At 38.4% G+C, this 24,695-nt stretch overlaps 1 protein-coding gene and 1 long non-coding RNA gene across 12 annotated transcripts in view; both read right to left on the bottom strand.

The window, feature by feature from the left end:
- DMD (dystrophin) overlaps window positions 1-24,695 on the bottom strand; it is a 1,243,922-nt gene that overhangs the window by 1,124,619 nt on the left and 94,608 nt on the right. For 9 of the 11 annotated variants that reach the window (XM_071812091.1, XM_065859817.2, XM_071812107.1 and 6 more), the window contains exon 1: window positions 13,317-13,335. The exons of 1 other annotated variant lie outside the window; for it this stretch is intronic. In XM_071812091.1, coding sequence (XP_071668192.1) covers window positions 13,317-13,323 — 7 coding nt within the window. In that variant the 5' untranslated portion in view covers window positions 13,324-13,335. Of the gene's footprint in view, window positions 1-13,316; window positions 13,534-24,695 lie in introns of those variants that run through there. One more of the 11 variants, XM_071812115.1, reaches the window with a different exon arrangement.
- On the bottom strand, window positions 16,748-19,636 carry LOC139827017 (uncharacterized). The gene is made up of 3 exons (XR_011737195.1): window positions 18,923-19,636; window positions 18,007-18,060; window positions 16,748-16,947 (listed from the first exon to the last, which is right to left on the bottom strand). It is a non-coding gene; the product is annotated as an uncharacterized lncRNA (long non-coding RNA).

The raw sequence follows: 24,695 nt of genomic DNA, 5'->3' as shown, positions 1-24,695 counted from the left end.
TTAGCTTTTAGTTGAGGGCTTCAACCGTCAAACTCTTTCTTTTACATCTCTGGAGAGCTATATGCGTTAAATTTAACACAAGTATTAACTACTGGCACCTTTGATCTTGAATAGTGCCTACAGGCATCATAAGATACAGCACAAAAAGCAAATAAAAAAAGAAGTCAAAGTTCAAAGAAGATGTAGCAAATATTAAAAAGTAAAATAAAAGTTGAAAAGAAAATAGCATGAAAAACAGGGTCAAAGAAATCCATCTTCACTTTAAAAAATGTTAATCATTGATCAATAAAATGAAATAATAAAATAATTATACCAAAATAAATAAAACTTATTTCATTTAGACATGATATTAAGGTCATGGGACTCTAAAATAACTACATTAGACAAGCTCTAAAAAGAAAGTGCTTCCAATTCTCTGTTTGTTTTTGATGATTTTAAACACATTGGCTTTTGTAACTCTGACCACAGAGAATAGAAGTCAACTATTTGGATAATGGCAAAGAGATGAAAAAAGTCAAATAAATGCTGAATATACTTTTTTTTTTCAGTTAAATGTCAAACTGGGTCCTAAACTCACTTTCTGAAACTGCAGTTGTGATTCCTGTCCTACCTCACATTTAGTGGCAGAAAGTTCAAAATGTAAAACAGGTAGCGTAAGAACAGTTTTTCTTTCTCAAGGAATTGCTTTTCAATTTCCTTGGATACAATCTTGTTCTTGTACTTTAGGAGAACAGAAACATACTTGCTCTATCATACCTACTATAACATTAGTTCACAAGGAACAAGTCTTACTATTCTACCACCAATTGCTATAAATCTTTCAAGACAAAAGATGCAGAAAGTGAACTTACTGCTTCTAGCACTCGAGATGTTACAGCTTGGGATGAAACCTGGGATGGGCACAAAGGATTTTCCTCGGTAAAATCCACTCTCTTTTATGTTCCCGAACAGGTCTGAACAGAGAGCACCGATTCCAAATGGTGTACCTTGTGACGTTAGACACTAAGCATGAAATGTAAGGCTGCTTCATATAGTTACCTGTCACATTTTTAGCAATTGTATGCATGTGTTTCAGTGCGGCACAGCATCTACCTGTTCGGGAATGGTTTCCTGTCAATACTCTTTCTCAGTTCACCTCCCCACATATACACATGGAGCATTTCCCAACAGTATAAAGTCTGAATTCTGAGGACTGTTCTGCTGGAGGGTATGTAACGCTCAGTGTTCAGAAACACAGAATAAAATACTTGAGTAGGTAAAAAGGAAATAATTAATTCTCTTAGTTATTTTATTCAAGGTTTTTCTCTCTTCCTATCCATTCTCCTGAGGGGAAAAAGCACAATCACTCTCATGCTGTTTACTTTCCAGGGTTAATGACATTTTCTTTAATATTAAACTTCAGACTTGATCTTAAATGGCTGTAAATAGGATTACAAGGGAGCAAATCTTTGAGGGCTAGAATCTTCATTTTCTTGTCCTGAGCTCAACACAAGCACCATGAAGGCACCATGCTGAGAATTATTTGAAATGCACAGAGGCAGTGGTTTTCTAAATACACACAAAAATTGAGCCCCTTGATGTGTTCTTTAGACCATGTAACTTTTCCACATGTAACTTTTCTCTCCTTCTGTACTTTTAAGGGACTCAATATTCTTCAAGCAGTGACTACAAAAAGAAACTAAAACAATTTTAATTTTAGGTGTGTCTTACCCCACCCTTACTTCTCCTGCCAGGAAAAGGAATCCCTCACTGCTTCAGACCTCTTCTGGCTTAATTAAGAAGGTGCTTAAAACCTTACTCTATTATTGAAATAGCACAAGTACTAATATTAACAAAGTGTTTGATACTGCAACCTGGTAAGCAATAAAGTTTCAGAAGAACCTGAATGAACAAGCCAAAATTTAGGCAACTACACTAATGGAAGAATGCGATTACTGAAATTAATCCTACTTCATGTATAGAGGAGCTTTCTCTTACTGGATTTTCGAACTCTATAATAACCCACTGTATATCTTTTATGCTGTTCTTGAGCAAAGGAGCTCATTACTTAGTACAAGGAATTGCACTATTCCAGTCTACTTGCAAGAGTAATCAGTAAGACAAATGACTTACAGGTGCGAAGCATCATGCCAGAGTGTACAAAGAAATATCACAGATCTTCTCTGAAAATGCATCTGCAGTGAAGATTAACGTTTTATTCCAGTAATGGGGTGGGGTAATTTAATTTCTTTGGTTACAAGAAGAAAAAGTATTGCCAGGCTTCCATAAATAATCGACTGGCCTCCAGAAGTAAGAAGACATGAACCCGGTCTTCGTAGCAACCAGTTTGCTGACTCCTCCCCAACTACATTTTGCTCAAGGCAGGAAAGATATCCAAGAAAATCCAGATTTCCATGGATGTCTCCACTGAATGCTGTCATTCACTGTGATGTCTAATCCTATCCTGTAACTTGCATACAAAGAAGCCGGAAATAACACCCACCTCACAAATTTGAGAAGAATGGGACAAAACCACTACTGGCCTCCTGCACAATTTGAAGACCAACAAATAAATAAAAATTAGTAACACAACATGTCTTGTGCCAAACAAAGGAATTGGGCCCCTTTACATTTCCAAAGCCCTTTACACTTCATTTTTAAGGCCTACAGCCCCAATGATTAAACCAAGGCTTTTCCCATTTTTTGGTGAAATCTTGGAAGAGGAACTCCAGCAGTTTTCCAGACAGAACAGAGCCTGGTGTAGTCAGACTGTCAACGTCTGGGGCTCAGAGAGCTGACAGTGGGAAACAGAGCTTTTTAATTCCAAGTCACGGGGTTGAAATCAGTAATGAATAAGATAAAATGGTCCCAAGGTAATGCTTCCTGCACATGTTTTCTTCTGACCTTTTACTTATCTCTCAAAACAAATATTTTCTGAAAGTTTAAACAAGTTTGTCTTGAGATGTCATTCACATAAGGCTCCAGCTGTGTGCTCTAACATGGCTCCTGAACATAACAAACCTCTGAACAGACCCTACCCTACCTCCATTCGCCCTTCATACTTGCAACTTTCCTTTTACAGAAAATACTTTTATTGAACAAGTGGATTGTTTCAAACTTGGATCATGTTAGCAATGGTGGAAAAGGAACACAGCCTCCAGACTACACCCTGCTATGCTAGACATGTTTCAACATCCTTGAAATGACGGCTTTCTCTTCCCCCATCTGCTAGTAGCCCAGTAAGACATTTCTTAAAACCTCCTCCACCTGAAGCCACAATGCATTTTCTCTTCACTGATTATCTCAGAATGGTGAAACAACCCAAATGCTGTAATAGCTTGTTGTTTTAAACTCCACTAGAAACAACAGATAACATTTTACAACCAGTGTGCTGTGAAAAGCCATAAGCACCCATTTGAGTGATACTTATTTTTTTTTTTTTTTACTGTTTTTCCTTTAAGAAAATAAACTACATTTTTATGATTATTTTTTGTGGCATATCTTTTCAATAAAGTTTTTTTCTCTCTTCTTTTACTCCTTTTGAATGGACAGTCAGTCTCAGCCACAGACTGTAATCAATTTTTGCACCAGATCTCCTTTTGAGTAGTTAAAAGCAAGGAAACACCCTTAGAACTAGTTAAAACTCAAGTTTTGGTAGTATGTTATGAGTACAGGCAATGAAAAATTCTGATACATGCAATCCCTCCCTGGTACACAAAAATATTAACAAAGCCAAGGCACTCTTGATGTTGCCCAAGTGTGCTCCTTATGCTCCTGATCTTAGCTCAGGTGCACATTAGCAACAGTAACTTCAAATGATTAATAATGCCCTTTTCATGATGTATTTTCATCTGCGTTTTAAGGACAAGTTCAGGAGTGACTCACTGCTTGAAATAGAGAAGTTTCATTTTACAACATTTCTTTTTTTTACTAAGTATCAGATGTGCGCCACACCCATCCATTCTAATATCAGTTATCCCTAAAAATGACCGACCTTGAGTCATTACTTCCTGACAATTTGGAAAGCTCACTTGAAATAATCCTGTCTAACCTCAGTGTAGTGAGTTGACCTTGGTCATCAGCTGGACACCCAACCAGCCACTCTCTCACACCCTCTGCTTAGCAGGAATGGGGAGAAATGGGGTGAAGAAGCTCTTGTGTTGACATAAAGACAGAGGGATCACTGAACAATTACTGTAATAGGCAAGCAAAACAGGCTCAACTTGGGGAATATTAATTTAATTTATTACTAATTAAAGTAGATATGGATGGTGAGAAACAAAAAGATTGAAACAACACCTGCTCCCCATACCCCATTTTTCCCCCGGCTCCACTCTACTCCTCCACTCTCAATTCCTCTCCCATCACTCCTACCCCAGAGAGTGCAGGGGATGGAGAATGGGGGTGTCATATCAGTCCTTACCACCTCCTCTCTGCTACTCCTTCCTCCTCACACTTTTCCCAAGCTCCAGCTTGGGTCCTCTTATGTGCTGCAGTTGTTCAGGAAATACCTGCTCCCATATGGGCTCTCCATGGGCTGCAGGTTCCTTTGGGGTATATCCATCTGCTCTGGCATGGGGTCCCCCATGGACTGCAATTTGGACATTTGCTCCAGCATGGTCTCCTTTTTCCAGGGGCTGCAGAGGAGTCTGTGCTCCACCACATACAGCACCACCTCTTGCTCTGCCTCTCCAGGGAAACGCAGATATGGGCAAGGCTAGTGCTTGCCAGTCCTGTATCTAGATTGGGAGTACACAAAATTGCTTTTCTAGTCTTGTCAATGCAGATCTGTCTGCATTGTCTGTACCAATATTAGTTTCTTTTTGCTTTAAACTCACTTAAGAAAGCTGAGACCAAATAAAATTCCAGAGATATAATAAGACTGACAATTTTGACAGTGATTCACCTTTCCCCAATAGTTTTATTGCACTTTCTGTATTTCTACAAATCCTGGGGCAAGATGTTAAACTAGAAAAGTATGCTGCGATACAACCCAAACACCTAGGTTTTTCTCTCCTAGATTATAATAATGCATACAACCGTTCCAAGATGGTTGTTCACTTAGGAAATAAATTTAAGTCCTGACCTAGCAGATGCCAACACATTGCATGAAGCAACAACAGAGCAAATCAGTCCTCTAAATTGATGCCTCTGTCTTTCCCACATCTAATAGACTAGTTCATATTTTCTCTCATTCGTATGTTTTTTTTCTTCCTTTCTTGCAGTTTCAGTGTTTCTATTGAAGTACAGACTGTGAAGGTTTCCCAATACCATGCCTATCTCTGGCTCTCACAGAAACTACAACTAATACGGGAACCTCTGTGTTTCCATGGTATCTCAGAATCATCAATGAACAGCCTGTCTTTGTGTGAAACAATTATCATTCAGTGTAAAATCCCCAAGTTGTGTGTCAGTAAAACAAGGCAACAAAATGCAATTTCATTTCTGCTTAGGCTATGTTACAGCTTAACAGCTGGCCAGGATTTCCAGCCGTCATTCTGTGTCTGGTTTTTGAGGACACAAAGCAGACATTTCATATTAATTATATATTGTTCCCTAGAGCAAAGGAGTCACTTTTCTTTATGCTTTTTTTAAGTGCCACACGCATTGTAGTCACAAAATAAACAGCAGAATATCCACATTAAATAAGAACAAATGAATAAGTGTTCTGCTCCCTAGACTTAGTCAGATTTACGAAACTATGTGATACATCTAACCTGACAGGGCTGCTTGGGCTGCTATTCAGTCGATGGGTCAGTCAGGTCACACCAAATTCCATACTAAATACCAATTTCATCAGGGACTCCTGCAAAATTCATTTGCTTGTTGCCAGAGGAATAATCCCTAATTGATATTCTTCAACAACATACTATTTCCCTAGAGTTATGGAACCCTTATTATCTGTGCTAACGTTTTGGCTAATGTTGATGATTAAAAGTCACATTTAGGCCCATATAGTTTAACAAACAGTGCCTCTGAGAAAAGTGGGGCATTAGGTATTATGACAATCAGATATTACTATTTAAAGCATTTTAAACTCATTAAAATAACAGGTACTAAATCATAGCTTCTCTGAAGGAAGCAAACCATATTTGACCTTTGCAATCTGAGGGCCAATGATGGTGCCAGTTTTGGGTTGCATGTGATGCCAAGGTAGATGCACTCTGAATTTCTGCCTCCTGTTTACACCCTTAAATGAGTATCTTGAAATCCTTCTCACAACTGTGTCTTAAGATTTGTTTGATCTTGATTCAGGAGGCATCAAAACTGATAACTTACCTAATCCTCATTATTTCTGAAGTTTTGAAAAACAACAGAACCCGGGAATAAATATAATTAGTTACTGGGACTTACCAACATCTGTGACATGCTTTTTGTTCTTGTCTTTTGAAGAATTATCTGAAGATACACATACATACAAAGATTTAACCACAGGATCAACTGGGCTGGCAATTCATTTCACTGATTCTGAAATGTTTTGCTAAGTACGGAATTCATTCACAACATAAAAATCTCTCTTGCCTCTCAGTAGTCTAAAACAAGGCTGCTAAGAAAAAGTCAGTAATTTTACTATTAGTCTGAGAGTCATCACAGACATTAAACTATAAACATCTTAGAATTCTTAATACTCAGTAACTGTGAAGTTAAGGTTATTTCAATGGCACCAAGACTATTTCACCAAAGCATCTATCCTAAAATATTCCATCCACTGTGGCTCAGAAAAATACACGTACAACATTTTTTCATGCATGTGCAGCTATTTAATACCTTTAATTTTCTGCCTTGCTCTCAAAACAGATCCAGTCACAATTCTGGGCCTGCAATCATTACTAAAGACAATAGGTTTCATTTTGCAGTGTTTGCAGTCTTTATCTCATACTGGACCAACAGTGAATAAAAAGCAGCCTGGGACTGCAAAGTGAAAAGTCTGGTCTTAAATAAAATCCTTCATTTAAACAAGTAAGTGAATATTCCAGCTTGTCCTTTGAAAAAGTGATGTTTGTACCTAAGAAATATTTATTAAATACCACTTGGGACCATAAGTATCAAATTACAGAGGAGTTCACATTACAAATGATATTTTCTAATAAGAGGAAATAAAGATGTGCTAAATATAAGCATACTGTGTGAATATGTAAATGGTTTTCCTAAAAAAAAAAAAAAAAAAAAAGTAAAAAAGAGAAAAGTATGAACCCTTTCCTAATATATTTGCATTATTTGTTTCAAAAACATATGTGACCAGCTTAATAGCTATATAAAAATAACAGGCTGCTCAAAAAATGAAAGTCTAGAGAAAACAGCATGTGGTGGTTTTATTTAGTGTGGCTTTTAAGTTTCAGGGAAGCAGATCAATATAAGTGATCAGGAGTGAATACTAAAATAAGTTGAACCCTAAGCATTAGAAGGACACAGAAAGAGAAGGTGAAACTGTATATGGATTAAGAAAACAAAAGTTTCAAGTAACTTATTTTTTATTCAAAATTTTCTTTAGCTTTTTTCTGATCTACGTTTTTCCCCAGATGCAACATGTGCAGGAGGGAGAGAAGGGAATAGAGAAAAAAAAAAAAAAATAAAAAAGAAGAGTCTTTGTTATCATTGGCCAAAACCAAAACTCTCTTTGACCATTTCAGCCTCTTGAATTTCTGTATCTTCAAGCAAGTCAGCATACTGGTTGTGCTATGTGCAGTATCTTTAGGGATATGTAAATGAAAGAAACACCTTGTAAAGAACAGTGTTGTAATGTAGAACACTAAGCTGGGTACCTCGAGGATACTAATGAAAAACACTGTATGCCTAATCTTGATTTACTCTCCTGATTTTCCTTTTCGTAAGACTTAGATGTATTCTAAAGATAAAAAAAACCCTAAAGAAACTGCAGTGCAGATGGAGATTCCTGATTTTTGTAAACAGGTGCACATTGCATCCTTACTCTACATCTACAGATGCTCAGATCATACAGGGAGAATTTAAAAGAAAAAAAATATGCAAGCAAAACTATTACTACTGCTGTTTCCCCCATTTCTGGTAGACCCCTGATTTCACCTCTCCATTTCAGCTCTCCCTCATTTATGACTGCCTCACTGGGTCTATCACATCCAGGACATTTCTGCAAGGACTTCTTGACAACTGCATTCACAACCTCAGTTCTGCAGCAAGCCACTTGGGCATTTTGAAGCTACTGGCATAGAGAAGATGCAAGACTGCTTGTACCCTGTAGCTGAAGGAGCAGACAGACTACATCCACCCACTATGGCAAGGGTGTCAAACTCACTTTCACCGGGGGCCACATCAGCCTCTTGCAGTTGCCTTCTAAGGGCCGAATGTAATTTTCGGACTGTATAATTTTAGGACTGTATAAATGTAACTACTCCTATATTTATACGGTCCTAAAATTATATTCAGCCCTTTGAAGGAAACTGGGAGGCTGATGTGGCTTCCAGTGAAAATGAGTTCAATACCCCTGCACTATGGCATGCAGCTGAGCAGCAAGCTACAGCTGCAGGCTTTCTTGTTATTTCCAACTCAAACACAGTAAACTTTTGGTCTGATTTCCCCAGAATGAGAAGAGGAATCAAGAAAATACCAGCTTTCAGAAAATTCCCAACACTTTTATCTGGATGTCTTTACTGACTAAAGTCCAGCAACTGTTCAGATAGATGGTCTTTCCCCTGCCCTTCACTGCCTCCAGCATCACGCAGAAAGTTAACAGGGTGCTTAGCAACAACCAGCAGCTTCTGGAAACCTCAGCATTTCCTATGCAGATTAAAACTATATGATTTCAGGGGTAGATGGTTTAATCGTCTGTAAAAAAAACAAAAAAATAACCCTAGTCTGGGGTGGAGAGAAAGGATATCCCTTAGCATTTATTATCAAATACACACCCTTCCCCCCCAAGTGTTAGCAATTTTAATTCTGTTACAGTAAAAATAAAGAACTAGGAAAAAAACAAATACGAAAACAAAAAAAAACACAGATATTGAACTCTGGGTCTTGATAGACAAAAATATGTCTTTATTTGCTAACAGAATTAATGTATTAATACATTTTGACTAGATGTAACATTTCTTTATGGAAAGCTTTGGGCAGTGCATAACCAGATGCTTAGCAATATCCCTTAGACAAGCTTGACTCCCACACGTGCCTTTCCTCATGCATTTTTTGGAAGATTATTACCATCTATCCATCAAATGACTGTGTCATGGAACACCTGAAGCCCCTCCATTCCTCACGTTATGTGCCATTTTTCCTTCTCTTGCTCTCCTCCTCCTTCCAGTGGATTTTCAAATGGACAGATATTAGTGATAGAGAGAAGGAGTACATCTCCTCCTTCTCCTGGCTCAGCTTCTTGTGACTCTTGTCTGAGATAGTCAGACACTTCTAAATCAGAATTTCCACCTTGTTCAGCATAAACCACAAGCTGAGTGAAGCAGCAGCTGACCAGCATGAGAAAGGCAAGAGCTGCCACACTATGTGCATCTTCCTGTTGTCAAAAGAATGTTCCGGACACATCAGGATGAGCTATTCAAAGCAAGAGGTCCTGAGGTGCCAGCAGACAAAGCTGTACAAAAAAGCAAATGTGGGAGTAATGACACCCTAACATATTTCAAAGGTCTTGTTTCTGGTTAAGACTATTCATTAAAATGAAAAAGAAAAATAAGAAAAAAAAAAGGGGAAAGGGGAAAGGGGAAAGGGGAAAGGGGAAAGGGGAAAGGGGAAAGGGGAAAGGGGAAAGGGGAAAGGGGAAAGGGGAAAGGGGAAAGGGGAAAATTAATCATGTCCTAGCCCAATTAATATACTAAATGATCTCGTAAAACTAATAAACTTTGTCTCCACCATAGCTGATCTCCTCACATGCTTGTGCTGTTGAGCTCCAACTGCACAGCTCGTAACCAACAAGGTCTCTTCAGGTTAATGATGCAGCACCGCTTTCTCCAGAGACTACTCCAACCAACAGCTGTACAAGCACAACTTCGTTTTGGTCTAGCATCTTTTCAGAAACATTCTAACTCAGGTGTTCAGCTCTGTACTAAAATTTCAAGCTTCTGTGGGCAACATTCAACGGGTCTGTCTCCAGACTTTTAAACTTCATTACTCCCAGACAGTCACTCCCCATATGGGAAAGTTTTCCTCATTGACCTGAGCATTTCTCTACCCCAATGCCCTTTTACTGCAGTAAGAACAAGACACTGACCGAATTTTCAAGTTCTTAATTTCACAGATGTTGATGGGAATTATCATTGTTCTGCCAGACTGCTACAGCTCATGTCCTTCAACTGCATTTTTGCCTGTCTCTTTTTCTGTATTCACACTTCTTATTTATTTCCTGCTTTTTCTTCTTCAGTTTCTGTACCTAAGTATCAGGATATATCCCAATTTCTCTCTCTTCTTTGTTAAATTAATATATGTACAATATCCATAATACATATCTGTAAATCTGTGTGGAAGTGGGTGTATTTGTCTTTTTTGTTGCACTGTCTAGGACTACAGATTTCTTATCCCTGACTGAGATAACTAAAATCATGTGAAGGAACACATAGAACCAGTTTCCACCTCAGTCAATAAATAACCCTTTACATTTTTTCTGAATTATGGTCAACCAACATGTGCATGGCAACTTCTTGTGTCCTTGTACACCTTTTAGATCACTCTTCCAAAAAGAGATCTGAAAACATTCGTTTTGTATCTAAATATAAAGTGCAAGATGTCAGATCTATAAATTAATTCAGGATGACAGAATGGAAAGAGGATTTTTCTGTAAGGATGAGAGAAAAATCTATGTGTATCAGGCTAAAGACAGATACGCAACTAGATATTAGCACATATCTCCAGTGGAAACATCTGCTGGCTCTTATTGCTGCTTCTCTTCTATTTTCTTCTTCTGTTTCTGTTCTTTCGCTTCCCAGCCCTCTTTGTTGAATGTAGATGCTTTTTTGTTACTATTATTTTTCATCTTTGGATTACTAGCTTATAGAATAAAAAAATGAAAGGGAAATAGATTAATTATTTCCTCTAACTCCACCAGATCTAGAATTTCTTGGCTAATTCAATGCTTAACATTTTAAATTGTTATTTTTAATAATAATCATCATATGCAGGGGCTTGCTCATTATACAGGCCTGTATTACTGTGGCTCTATTTATAATCAACAGCTAGCTCCATCTAGTGTCATCTCAATTCATCGGTGAAACAGAAAACTAAAATCAAATACTATAGATAAAACAGAAGCAACCTATAAAATCATTTGTCAGCTGGATGATGGCCACAGACAGGCATGCAGTTACAATTACTGGCATCAAAAGGAAAAGATCATTTAAAGTAACTACTGGGTGATGATAGCCAGCCAGCACTCTTGAGACAAGGAGCAAGTAGCAGCTTCAGGAGTTTAAATATAGTACAAGCAATATAAAACAGTTGTACTGCTGCTCTGAAAAGGTGAATGGCACTTAAGCTGTTTATATGGGTTATTCTCTCTATGGTTTCATCATCACCAACAAGGTCAAATTATTGATAAATTAAACAGAATTTCTCTGAAACAGAATCACTATTTTTTTTTTTTTTGTCATCAAAAATACAGAACTATTTTTGGCTATAAAATCCCCATAGTGATCCTCTCCACTAACAAGTGCATCCCCCCTCCCAGTAGTTGCAAAATAATTTAAAATGCCTCTCACAGGTGATCAAAGTAGGGACATGGTCTAACTAGTTAACAGTATACCCGTTTTATTGATCTTTACCTTCAAACTTTCTAGAGGCTGATTTACTGCTGTGTATCTAGAAGCATCTATCTTTCTAAAACTGTTACAGGTTTAGTCAGCAACATTTAGTGTTCAATAGCCTGATCCTCTTTTGACAAGACTACATAAAGTACAGCCAGCAAAGTAATTTAAAATAAAGTCAGAAAAGTAAAAAGATCCACTGTAACAAATTTCTTGATAAACCTTGGAAAAATGATAATCCTAACGAAGAAGGGAGGTCGCACTGAAAGAAAGCATTTTGTAAGTCAAAACAGTCCAAATCTTTTCATATAATCCTGTGAGCTGTTTAATATTATCCTGTGAGCTATCAAGCAGTGTTTGAATACTTCTTGGTCCTCTGAAGAGGAAGAAAGGAGAGGTCCTGTCTTACATTTAGAAGACATCACTTTTTTTTTTTTCTTACATCCAGGGTGATCCACTTTGATAGAGCTGATGTCTGTTTTAAACCTGTTCAAATCACCTGTTCAGAACTGCTTAGCAGTTTCACCCTAGTGGTGATAAAGTATATTTCAATATATACAGTATACACTTAATGACTGCTCACCATAACAGAGAAAGAGTAGATATGTTGTGGGGGGCGGCAGGTGTGGGGAAGGCAGACAGGAGGAAGGAACATATATTAAGACAAGACATACATCAGAGGAAACATCTTTAAATTTTCTCAGACTTTCTCAAAACAGTCAGTTAAAAGTTATGCTTGTAACTCATCTAAAGTATGCACAGCTAAATTCAATGATTATATGAAAGCCTTAGTGCAACACAGAGTACAAATTTAATAAAATGCATATGAAAATACTCTCTGATGTTTCAAAAATAAGAGAGTACTCCAGTTCTCAATAATTTTGCAGTTACTGTCATTTCTCATTAACAGCTTTCAAAATCCTATCTGAAGGAAGCTGATACAGAAAAATTAGGAGCAGTAATCAAGCGAGAAATGATAGACCAGCTGGGTAGGCATCAAGTTGGCAAAACGTGAATACAGTTCAATAGCTGAAACAGATGCTGGAGTTGTTGAGAAACCCTGTAGGAGATATTGATGTATTTTCTTTATATAATACCGAACAACCAAATAAAAGTCAAGAGCTAAAAACCGACGGGGAACAAAACCTGTCAGAAAAAAACTAACTATAAAGCAGAGACTTGCGATAATATCTTTTCACTATACCAAAAGCATTCAGTACATGCATCTTCATTTCCTCGGGATCCCTGAATATGCCAATATATCAATCAGAGATTGCTAGTGAATCACAAGGAGCTTTTCCCGGTCTTGTTTCACATTGGTTTCTGTCTACCTGAGGCTTTACAGACTTAGAAAACACTTTGTTCTTCAGCCTCATCCTCACACAACACTCTCTTTCAAGCAGGCGATTCCCCAAGCTTGGAGGCGAACAGGAAAGAAAGGGTAACACAGGCATAAATGAAACTGCAAAATCCATTTTGCACAAGGAATGTTTTCAGAGTTTCAAGACCTCAGCAACAAATCCTCTGCCATCAGCAGCAGCTCGTTCTATCTAGCATATGCTTTGTCATGGTCAGTTTCTAATTACATTCATAATGATGCAATAGCTTTGATAATCCTACCTTCCATGCCAGCTGCTTTTCTTGTCACTCCATCATGCCAATAAGTTGGCTGCCGTAACAAATCAAGATAGTGCAAAACAGCATCTTCCCCCTGCATCTGTCATCTTCCCGAAAGCATTCTATTACTGCCGACTGCTGGGAACCAGAAAGTCTATTTGAATTCCAGCAGCTCCCCTTTCGCATGATTCAAGTTAGGTTAGGTGGGCATGCCTAACATGATTCTCTCCATCATTTATTATGCAGCTGCTACACCGTCGGTGTGGTAACCACTCTGACTTTATCTGATACGTCAGTCTCGCAAACCTCTACCTCCGTGCAAACGCACGAGCCACAGAAGCATCTTGCATTTAATGAGCATTCTGCCTGCCTAAAGAGAGTGCATCTGCAAATCTGTTTAAAATCCTGCTGCTTGCTTTGTCCTCTAAGGCTGATGCAAATGTTTGAAGATTTTTTTTTTCTTTTATTCTTGAGTTCCGTCTCTTCAGAAAGCACATTTCTTCATGCACGCTTGAATTATCCACACTTCAGCTAAACGTTTGCTGATTTGTGTCCAACCAAACAGCATCTTTCCGTTGAAACTCTCTGCTACAGAAGCTACTTCTGAATAACAGTGCTGTGCATTCAGGCTCTCAACTCTGTTTCATTTTAAACACGACTTTTATAGCTACACCTCAACAAATACGTTTAGCTCGTTTCATGCAATGAATGGCTGTCTAATGAGGGAACAGCAGATTTTTAAGCAATTTAACCTGGTCTACCTGTAGGTGAATTCTGCTTTTTGTGCTTTATACATTTTAACAGTAAGTGAATAGCTCTGTTAGAGCATCTTGATGTTCTTAAAGTGGTAAGAACATCACCATAAGCTGTTTTTTGCCAGCTTGTGGAGGACACTCTCTAATGACAGTTTGCTTAACTGCTTCTGAGTATCATGAATTAAAGGATAGGATTGTTTTGTTGTCTATTTATCTTTTCTTTTGGGGTGGGGGAAAGACACCTGCGTCAGTGATTTCAAAAGAATATTAATAGAAATTGACATATACACATCAATCATCCTCCCAGTTAAATTAGCTGCACCTCCTCCCACCTCTTCTGCCTGCAGTTCAGAGTCAAGGCATTTCATCTTTAATGCATTTGCTTGCTCATAAGCTGAATAAACATCCCCAACCCCACACTGGAAAGTTTAAATACCTGAGGGAGAAAAAAAGGAACAATTTAACATGTGCAACTGCTTGGCTAAAACCTGTTAAGTGAAGTAGTGAGGGAGACGAAGGGCTATCATAATGGAGTGATATCTCCTTCCTTAGCCTTTGCACAATGGCAGGGGAGGAGAGAGGAAGGGGAAAGGGCACAGACCCCCGTGAAAATCTTTCCCTTGCAGTGGCAGGCAGCTGAGCAGTATTCACCAGTTCTTATATTCTTGGCTCAGAAGGCTCACAGGGTTTTACTTAAGCCTCACTTCTTCACTCAGATGTGTTCAACTTCTCGGTGGTTTGCAACCCCCCCACCTCAACAATCCCTTCCTCCCCCACCATTTCCTAGTCTCAGTTAAGTTCCTGAACGTCTTGGCTTTGAAAAAAGAAGCTTGAAAATTTGAGTTCAGGGGAAAGGCCTGGGGGGGGGGGGCGGGTAAGGGGGAGGGGGAAAAGAGGCATAAAATAGAATCTCCTACTTTGAAAAAAACCCTAAATAAAAAATCAGGACATCTGACAGCTTTCCCTAGGCCTCTCGCTGGGGTGTTATAAGTGCGTGAATGCGTGTCCCTTTTTGTCCCCTATGCAGCCCCAGTCCAGGGTCAGGAGGCAGGTCCCAGGGTCCTCATGTCCACAGGCAAACCCCTGCCGAGGGGCAGCGTGGAGAGCGAACTGGTGCCAGGGCGCAAGTGTGGGAGAACCCCTAGTGCTGCTGGGAGGGATCCGGCTCCCTGCTCTCGCCCACATCTAAATGGCACAGCTGACACCTGAATGAGCTAACATAGCATGGCGCGGTTTATATTTGATACTGTATTTATTCCTAGCATGCTGCCAGCAAATGCCTTTTTAGAGATTTCATGTAAATAAAGTAGAATTACTACATCTGTTCCTCTGTCTGTAGCAGCACATATCAAGCAGCTAATTTTGTATTCAAGGCAACAGAGACAGTCCTATCGTATAGTTGCAAAGTGCACAACTATAAAGTGCCCATCTGAAAATACTGTCAGCTCCTTTTTGTTCACAGTTCAAGTCATTTCTGAAGTGAAACAAACCAGACAATAAATGAGGACTGACTTTGAAGTCCCTGTAAATTCAAAGTACATAAAAGGATATGCTTAATATTTCACAGTTCTATCTACATTATGATTTTTAAACCATAGACACAGCGACAAGGAATTTACATGCTATTTCACAACAGATGAGTTTGAGTGCATAGCTCATAGCCTGCAGTTGCAAGGAATACCTGAAGTACCCCAAACCTCAGCATAGGCTTGATTTCTAGTTCAGTGAATTTTGAGCTGTGCAAGATTATAGATGGAAATATCCAGAAAAACTTTTCATGTGGTAGTAAGCCAAAAAATACCGGTTAGAGCATGTGGGCATCTGCTACAGATCAAATATACTTTAGCAGAGTCCTGTCCCACCTGGATACATCAGAAGGAGCTACAAACAGTGAGAAACAGCCAAAAACAGGAAAAAAGAAAGAGGGTATTATGGAAAATATTTCCAGAGAGATAAGCACGGCATTAGAAGGAGGACCCACTGGGGTTTATCATTCTCTATTCCTGCCCTCCAGCACATAATACAGTGGATACCATTTAGTTTAGCCACACAGATCATTCCCATTCAGATCAGGGCTATGGGAAGTAGCCATTTTTGCCTTGGGCAAAAAGTTAATATTTTTTATTATTTTGGGGAAGAGAAGGGAACTGTAATATACCAGTTTTGGCATGTTCCATGTACACTAGCTGTATAGAAAAACAGCCCAGAGACAAATGGAGAATCTGGGAGGATAAACTGGTATCAGTCATTCTGTTCACATATTAATAAGCTAGATTAATAGCTGGATTGGGTCTTTAGTTTTTCTGCATTTTTTCTGAGAAAACAGCCGCCTTGTTTTCTGCTTATTGTAACTGGATTCATCATCTGTATAGATATAATTATAGTAACCCACCCATATGGAATGAATTGCTTTAGAGAGAAAGCTCCATGGGTAGCACTCCCAGACTCTACAATAACAAAAATACATAATTTTTTGTCTCATACAGAACTGTCTCCAGTTTGGAAAAAGCAGAAATAAACAAGTGAAAAAGCACTCATTGAGTGCTATTCTGCTTTTTACAGTACTGAACTCAGTAGGCAAAGTATCTCCAGTCTATTTGTGTGACAATGGCAGGAGAAAGGAAGGAAACCCATCTCTCTTCCTATTCCATCTACAGTATACATCAAAGACATGTCTATTTCTTTTAATTGCTTCACTGCTACTAGAGCCACTAATTAGGTTATTCAGTGTGCTTGAATTTTATTATGGTGGTGTGTGCACATTACAATGCTACAATACAATGTAGAATCTCTTCTCGTTGCCATTTCTTTAGTTCCTTTTTGTTTTCCTCTTTGGAAGTGCTACTGACTCCAACTGAGCAAGAGTAGATAATGGATCACTGAAAAAAAAAAAAAAAATTAAGCAAGCAGATAAGCCTTGACCTTCAGCCCTACATGATGCTCTACATGATGAACTCTCTCTGGTGTGCAAAAATGGATGCTGATTTTACCTAGCAAAAACTGTTCATTTGTTTTGCTAATACATCTCCTGCAGAAATTCAATTTCTCTTTCCTTTTTCACTGCCTCCCATTATTCTTATGTACTTCATCTCACCCCCAGTAAACAACTAATTCAATCAACCAATCATGCAAGAAAATACCTTAATGATATACTATGCATGTTTAGATTAATAAACATCTCCAGTGGCACACTGGAAAGTTTGTTTGGATAACACAAACAAGAATTATTATTTCTTACTGTTAATTATTCTCCATTAACTGCTTCTCAATTACAGGATTTCTGATGTATTATTATAAAAATAAGCTGTCCACAAGGAATCACTGTTCATAAAGAACCACATAGAGTTAGAACCATCAGTACTTTAATTTTAATGACAATATCTGAATAGTTTATAGAGGATGACTTCTGACAATTATGAAACACTTAGTTTTGACTGTTCAGCATTCAAAAAATTGCTACAGAGGAGTGTATAAAAACCTGAAAATTAACAATGCATACAAAGTCATATCTCTACAAAATAAAAGCCCAGTGCAAACATCATCTCTACACAGATGCTTACAAGCTTTGGGACTCCAATGGAATGGTTCAAAGGTCCAGTCACACACACAGGATGGTTATTTTGGCCAGAGAGACTTTTCAGATGTGGATGTCTGAAGTCATCTAGCCAGGCACCTGACAGCCATCCCAGGAGCTGAAACTTGAAACTTTCACTCATCTGCAGCATAGCTCATCCAATTATTTTTGTGCAGAAGTCATTTTTTAACTGAATCTCAGGTGTACAAAATTCACCTACGTTCAGGCGTTTTTCATAAACCAAAAGCGCAAAACACAGTGATCTGAGGGCGTGCTAGGAGAACTCATGATGAACTTTTCAAAGTGAGATTGATCCTATTTATGGGAAGAAAGTTTTGCAAGGTTTTATTACAGATGTACTTACAACAATAATAAGCTGTGATATCCTCAGCAACCCCAGGATTTCATATTACAAGACCTGGATAAAAAAAATTATTCATAAAATATATTCCAGAAACAGATCTCCAAAGGCATCTCTAAAGGCACAGTACAGCATGCTAAAAAATGAATACTCTATATCAACTTTGAATACTGCTCTATGAAATACGCATCTGAACGCTGGTCTTTTCCAACCTAAATGATTCTATGATTCCATAATATGATCTCTCAAATGTGGCAACTGTTGAAGATTTTTAATGGCAACCTCTGCTTATGTCTACAGATAAGCCAACACACAGTCTACATTTTGTTCTCACATAGCATATGTATTTCAGTGACAGTGAATTTAAAATACTAGGTTTTAGCAAGAAAAAAAAAAAAAAAAACCTAGTTAACTCATTCTCCAAATATTTAACACACATCAGAAAGCAGCAGCTTACAGATTTTCACTGTTTAACACTCAGAGAATTAGTGACCTTGAACTCTTCAGAAAATGCTGCTCATCTTTCTCCTTAAACAAGTCTTGTATGTGCTGTTAGCACAAAACTGACATGAAGTTTCAAGATGCTAATTACATAAAACATGTATTTTGTTCTCTTACAGCTCATTTTAAATTAGACTGACTTGAGCTACACAGCTTTAACCTTCTTCCATTTGTACCTTTACATCTTTGTGAAAAGACATTGTTCAGCAATCCTAGGCTTGAAATAATTACAATTTAAGCATCTTAATTTGTTCATTCTTTCTACAGCTGTACTCCATGTATGGGATGATGCATAACAGATGTACCAGAAAAACAAAAACAAAACAATCAAAAAAAAAAAAAAAAACCACAAAAAAAACCACACCACAAACAAACGCAACACAAAAAAACCACCACCACACCAGACCGAACCACTCACCTCTCAGCCTGCCCTTCTGTGCAGCCCCTGTGTACCAGTCCTCAGCTTGCTGTGGTTTTGAGCTCATCAGCTCCCTCACCTGCTACAGCTCCTCAGCAAAGTGCTCCATGTTTCCCTCCATTTTCACCAAATGCAGATGATTGTCACATAAGTTAAATCAAGGAACTGCTTAAATGGCAGCTGGTCTATAAATGTTTTTGAGATGGCAGATCACATACATTCAAATGTCTCCTATCGGTCATTTCTACTGCTACCGCAGTTATATTCTGGTTTAGTGGTATTGCTAATTCACTGTGTCGGTTTCCCAAAGGATCATTAACCATTAACCATATATGACAGTCATATGTTATAAAACTCATTAAAGCAAATTCAATCATATTCTGAAAACCTGTAGCATCTCAGACTTAAATTTTCATTGTTGTTTTGCTATTTTTGTCCTAAACTAATTATCTACGTGGCTTGGGTTGTGGTACTAATATTAAAAATGGACTTCCGATTAAAATTACTGATGAGATTGTAACTGTTAACATTAGTCCAAAATCTCCAAAGATGGCAATTGAGAGTCTGTAACTGGTAATGCTTCGTAAGGCTTTGTTTTCAGTTGAGTGTGTAAGTTAAAATCCCAGGCCATTTTTTCACACAGGTCCATTAAATAGTAACTGCTTCAGAAAACCCTAGCAAATCCCTTAAAGAAGTAAACCAAACCACACACAGCACTTATCTGATCCTTTTTAGTACATTAGAAGGTTTCCATGAAACTGAAAAACACAGGGTGCAGAAAGTAAATTCCTTAATACTCGGTGAACAAGCCTGGCCATATGGTCTGGGGTTCCCATCATCTGTGGTTTCTCAGTACACCAGCAGTTCATGGAACACAGCAATAACATGTTGAAAACACGTCTTTGGAGGTGAAAACCTCCTGCCTCCCCTGGCCCTTCCTGGGATAAATACAGCAATAAGGGTTTCAAAATATGAAAATTTCATAAGATTTTACATTTACTGTTTCTATAACAGGAAATAAAGGTACACAACATCATTAGAAGATGTTTTAATATATATTCCAAATGGAAACAAAATAAAATCCATGGCAGTTGCCTTGCACTTTACAACAGACTTAGTCCCTTAGGTGAGTTCCCCTTGCGGTATCTAGGGCTCTTTCCACAACACAAGTTAACAGTGAGCACCACAAAAAGATCTTCCACCCTTCCTTCCCTTCTTTGTCAACAGAAATAACATACTCCACATTTTGTATCTCTGTTATTGAATAATCTGCTTTGATGTTGGAGATTTAAGAGTGGATATCTACTCTTTTATTACAATATGTCTACCAAGCAGGACAAATTGGACAAAGTCAACTTTGCTTCTCTGCAAATTGACATACATCCAAAAAAACAGTAGTTTTGTTTTGGGTTTGGATTTTTTTTTTTTTTTAATATAGGATTTGAGGTAAAAAACTAGATCTGAAGGAAAAGTTGAGTTCATCATCCGCAATCATTAATGCTTGATAACCTTCTGAACTTCAGTTTATAGAGACCTTGAATGCCTATTTTTAATGTGAAAACTTTGAACAAAAATCCACATCTCTAAGATATTAAAAAAAAAAAAAAAATCTGGATATTTGCCGTACATTATTCTTGGACTTCTTCCAGTTAGGGAATGCAGTCTCACAGCTACATGTTGCTTCCGCCCCAGCATTCTTAAGCACAGGATGAGGTCAGCTTCTCTCCTGGCATCCAGCAGTGGCACCCACAGGGCATCTCTCATCATATGTGGCAGTACATTAGGCTTCTGACAAAGAGCTGACCTCCTAAGTTTTGTTCACATTATGGTTATAAAATACTTTCTAAATCCATCCAAAATCCATGAGGTAGATAAGAGCAATCCTCTGACAACAGCACAAGACACTGTTAGCATGACATCCTCTCACTGCAGGAAGTTCTGATGAGAAACAAGTTAGACGGGCTCATTTCTTATCTCAAGGAGAGCTATCAGTTAACAAACTACACCAAATTTGCCCATATCTTTGCTTTAGTACTACATCACAGGTCCTGCAGAACAGTTCTCCCACATGCTGTGGACCAGGACAACTTATTTGGTATGTATTATCTCCTTTAAATTATCATGATGCTGATAAAGGTAACATTGATGATAACTTTCCAGTAGATTTCTCTTGTGCCTGAAGATTTGAAAGCCTAATCCTTCAATCGTTTCAAAGGCAGGCCACAGTAAGAGAGGATGTTGCCTTTCAGGACAGGAAAACAAAGTCATAGCTCCCTGTAAACTCCAGACAGTGGAGCAAGGACCATGGTCCTAGCTGTGGAGGTACCTCAGTTTTGCACATGGGAGCCACTGTCCTCCTTCCCCAAACTTCTGTCAGTCTTCTTTCAGTCGCAGAGCAGCTACTCGTATTTTCACATCCACAGGACATACATATTTCCTGGTTTTCAATACTGCAAATATTTTATTTTTTATTTTAATCCCTACATTGGCCAGGGCACAGTGATTTATTTGGGCTGCCCCACAGGTCATATAATAGTAATTTAGAAGCTACTTCAGCAATAACCTTTTCTCACTCAGCCAGAACTGAAAGCAGACTTAGCGGAAGGCACAACCCTTTAAGAGTTGGTTCTCAGGCAAAGGCAGGAATTAGAGAATCCCACAGCATCAGCCCTCCAAACATCACACCTGTGGTGGCCCAGAACCACGTGCAAGACCACGAGCATTTCCCAAATAGGGAATGAGAGAGGAAGAGGTAACATTCTGCTGTTTGTGGGCGATTGAGGCACAACTCTCATATTAGTTGAATTAGTAAAACTGTGGCCTAATTAAACCCTCGCTCTTGCATCTTGTCAAACTTCCAGCGTATCTGGGACACTGAATGGCACCAGTGAGCAGGGTGGCAGCTGCCAAGGATCACTTTGCTTGCCAGGCTTCATTTTTAACATTATTTTGCATAATATCAGTCTGCAATCAATTTTGTATTGTATCAGTACAAAAGCTGAGATTTTCATGATATCAACAGAGTACATAACATAGCTCAAAGTTTTGTTAAAACAATAATAAAAGACGGATTGCATACAGAGGAAAAAAAAAAAGTGTTGTGGGAATACATGTTCCCTAAGCAGTTAATATCCCTTTTCCCCCACTATTCAAAATTCAGGGCACATTTTACTAAGCTTATAACACGGTATTACATTAGGTGATTTGCACTGATTTACATTACCAACCCCTTTCATGCAAAAAATGCAGAACTTAACAGCCTTATTATCACCAAAAATAATTATCTTGCAGATTTCCCAGGAAACCATTACTTCAGTCGATACAAACAGAAAGCCATTTCTGGTAAAAGTGACAGATACCTGCATCAACTCCCAGTTCAACCAGAGCAATGTGGAACGTGTGGATGCTACTGCATGCAGTGTCCCTCTAGGTCATTTTGGAGCTACCAGATCTGGCCCAAAGCACAGAAAGTTATAGAAAAAAGGCAAGTAAAAAGGTAACCCAGAAAGCAAATGCAGAGACTACATGAAGGTTCACTGTACATATGGTACCCAAGCTCCTACATACAGTTCAAAAATGGCAGACACAGCTGTTGCAGCTGGCAAGTTTTTAGTGCCCTCCTCTCATCTGGATACTCCCAAGTCATCTCCTTTAGAAAACAGTTAGTACCCAAATGTGGTCCATAATCAACAGTCAGATCTGTCCACAATGCCAAGGCCAACACTGTCATTCTGCTTGTATATTTGGGATGGACACGATAGAGGACTCACCACTACTTTGTCTTTTTGTTCTAATTCATACCTTTTGCATGGCTTTATGTTCTTAGTTTTAAACACTATGCAAAACTTTTTTTTTTTTCTTTCTCCTCTGCATAATTACTGGAACACATTTTAGGTCGAATTAGGAAACGCTGTGCAAGAGAACGATAATGTTTCTTCACTGTGGTGCATGCTGGTTTCCCGTCAATAAGTATTAACTGCCCCTTCCCAGAAGGGCCTGTTCACATCTTCCCTCACTGGGAACAACAGAAGCCCAGCAAAGATGCATCCCTGAGCAGGTAGAAAGCTTCTTCATAACAATTTCAGGCTTTTCCGTGTACGACATTAATATATGCACATTTGGAGTAACTACAGTTACTTCCATCAACATATTCCTGAAGCAGTCTCTGTGTCTGTCAATACTTTCCAATTCAACAGACTTCAGTAAGACCATCATTCTCTTGCTTCTGCTCTGGTTGGCAAAATGGGGCTACCTTACCAAGTCAGAAAATGTCTTTTGAAAAACACCAAGAAGCAGTCATATCAGCACTTCTGTTAGGAACATAAGTCAGCTTTTGACTTCCAAGAACAGTTTTGGCCACAAGCCTAAATCAGCATCCACTCCAGACAGAAAATGTGGAAAGAAAAAAATCCCCCATGCCACAGATTAAAAAAGTAGAAAAAAGAACTAAGAAATGCTCTGAGGCCTAAATCATGCATACACGTTTGTAGATCAGCCCTTGAGCCATACTGAATAATGCTAAAGCTGCAGGTGCTCTTTACATTTGCACAGACTTGCTGCATAATCATTTCTGAAGATGTCTCTTCAAAATGAGATCATAGAATCATAGAACACCAGTTTGTAAGGGACCTCAAGGATCACCCCATTTCTTGGCAAAAGCACAGTCCAGCCGAATCTTAAAAGTGTCTAATGTTGGGAGACCCACCACTTCCCTGGGGAGACAATTCCAATAGAAAATGGTAGATCTGCATGTGCAGATTACACCAGATGGAAAAAAAAAAATCACTTCACTAGTCCAGTGTGGCTAAGACACAACCTGAGTTAAACCAAATGCAGACAAAAAATTATGAAAAAATAACAGACTTTAATGAACTAGCTTCATTTTGTTCACAGTCTATCACTTCAAGGAAAATCCGTTCAACTGAATGCATCCATTGTGTGAATACATCAAAAGTTCTCTTAATTTTTAAGCACACCGTGGACTGGCAGCGAGTCATTTGCTGTGAACATTGGAAGACTTGATCTTTAAGAAGTCTGTGATGTGAATGGGGAGATATGACAAAATATAGTTTCTTTTAGCCCTATGGGATAAGTGTAACACAGTCACTAGGAGAACTTTACAAAAAGCCCTAAGGCTCCAAGTATCTCTCTGAAAGGACTTGCAATTTATGGCAAAGCAATGGATAAAGAGAATCATGAAAGCATTAGGGTTGTGGGGTTTTTTTCTTTTTTTTTTTTTTTTTTTTCTGGGTCACTTGTGCTTTGCCTGAGGCATCATTCCACAAAAAGTTAGGTTGCTCTAAGCTTTATTGGCTAAGACTAGAGTTTGAATGTAATTTTCTCTCTTCACATTCACAGAAAGATATTGCATCTTCCTGTACTACCCTAGCTAAGGAAGGCATATTTAATTGCTTCTATCCCAGATTCTGGTTGGGGGTTTTGGGAACTTGCTATTATCACTGTGTCAAGTAATACCAGGGCACTATGTACAGTTCCACTCCCAGTGTGCATATTCAAGTGTGGAATTTTGGTTACCAAGAGCACTGACATGAACAAAATTTGATTGCTTGAATGTTCTCCGAGAGCAAAACACAGAAGTTGGACAGCATCTACAATAACTTTGGTTTTAAAATCAAGAAAACAAATCTAAAAACTAGGAAAATTTCTAACCTGGGTAAAGAAAATCCAGTTCTAAATGATATTTAAACTAAATTCCGTAAATAATACCAATTATGTCCTAGAATGCGTTGATGACTTACAGCTTATTAAACTG

Source organism: Patagioenas fasciata, chromosome 1 (assembly GCF_037038585.1).
Source record: "Patagioenas fasciata isolate bPatFas1 chromosome 1, bPatFas1.hap1, whole genome shotgun sequence".
Classification (NCBI taxonomy): Eukaryota; Metazoa; Chordata; class Aves; order Columbiformes; family Columbidae; genus Patagioenas; species Patagioenas fasciata.
Note: the sequence above shows the minus strand (reverse complement) of the source record. Positions and strands in the feature narration are given on the sequence as shown.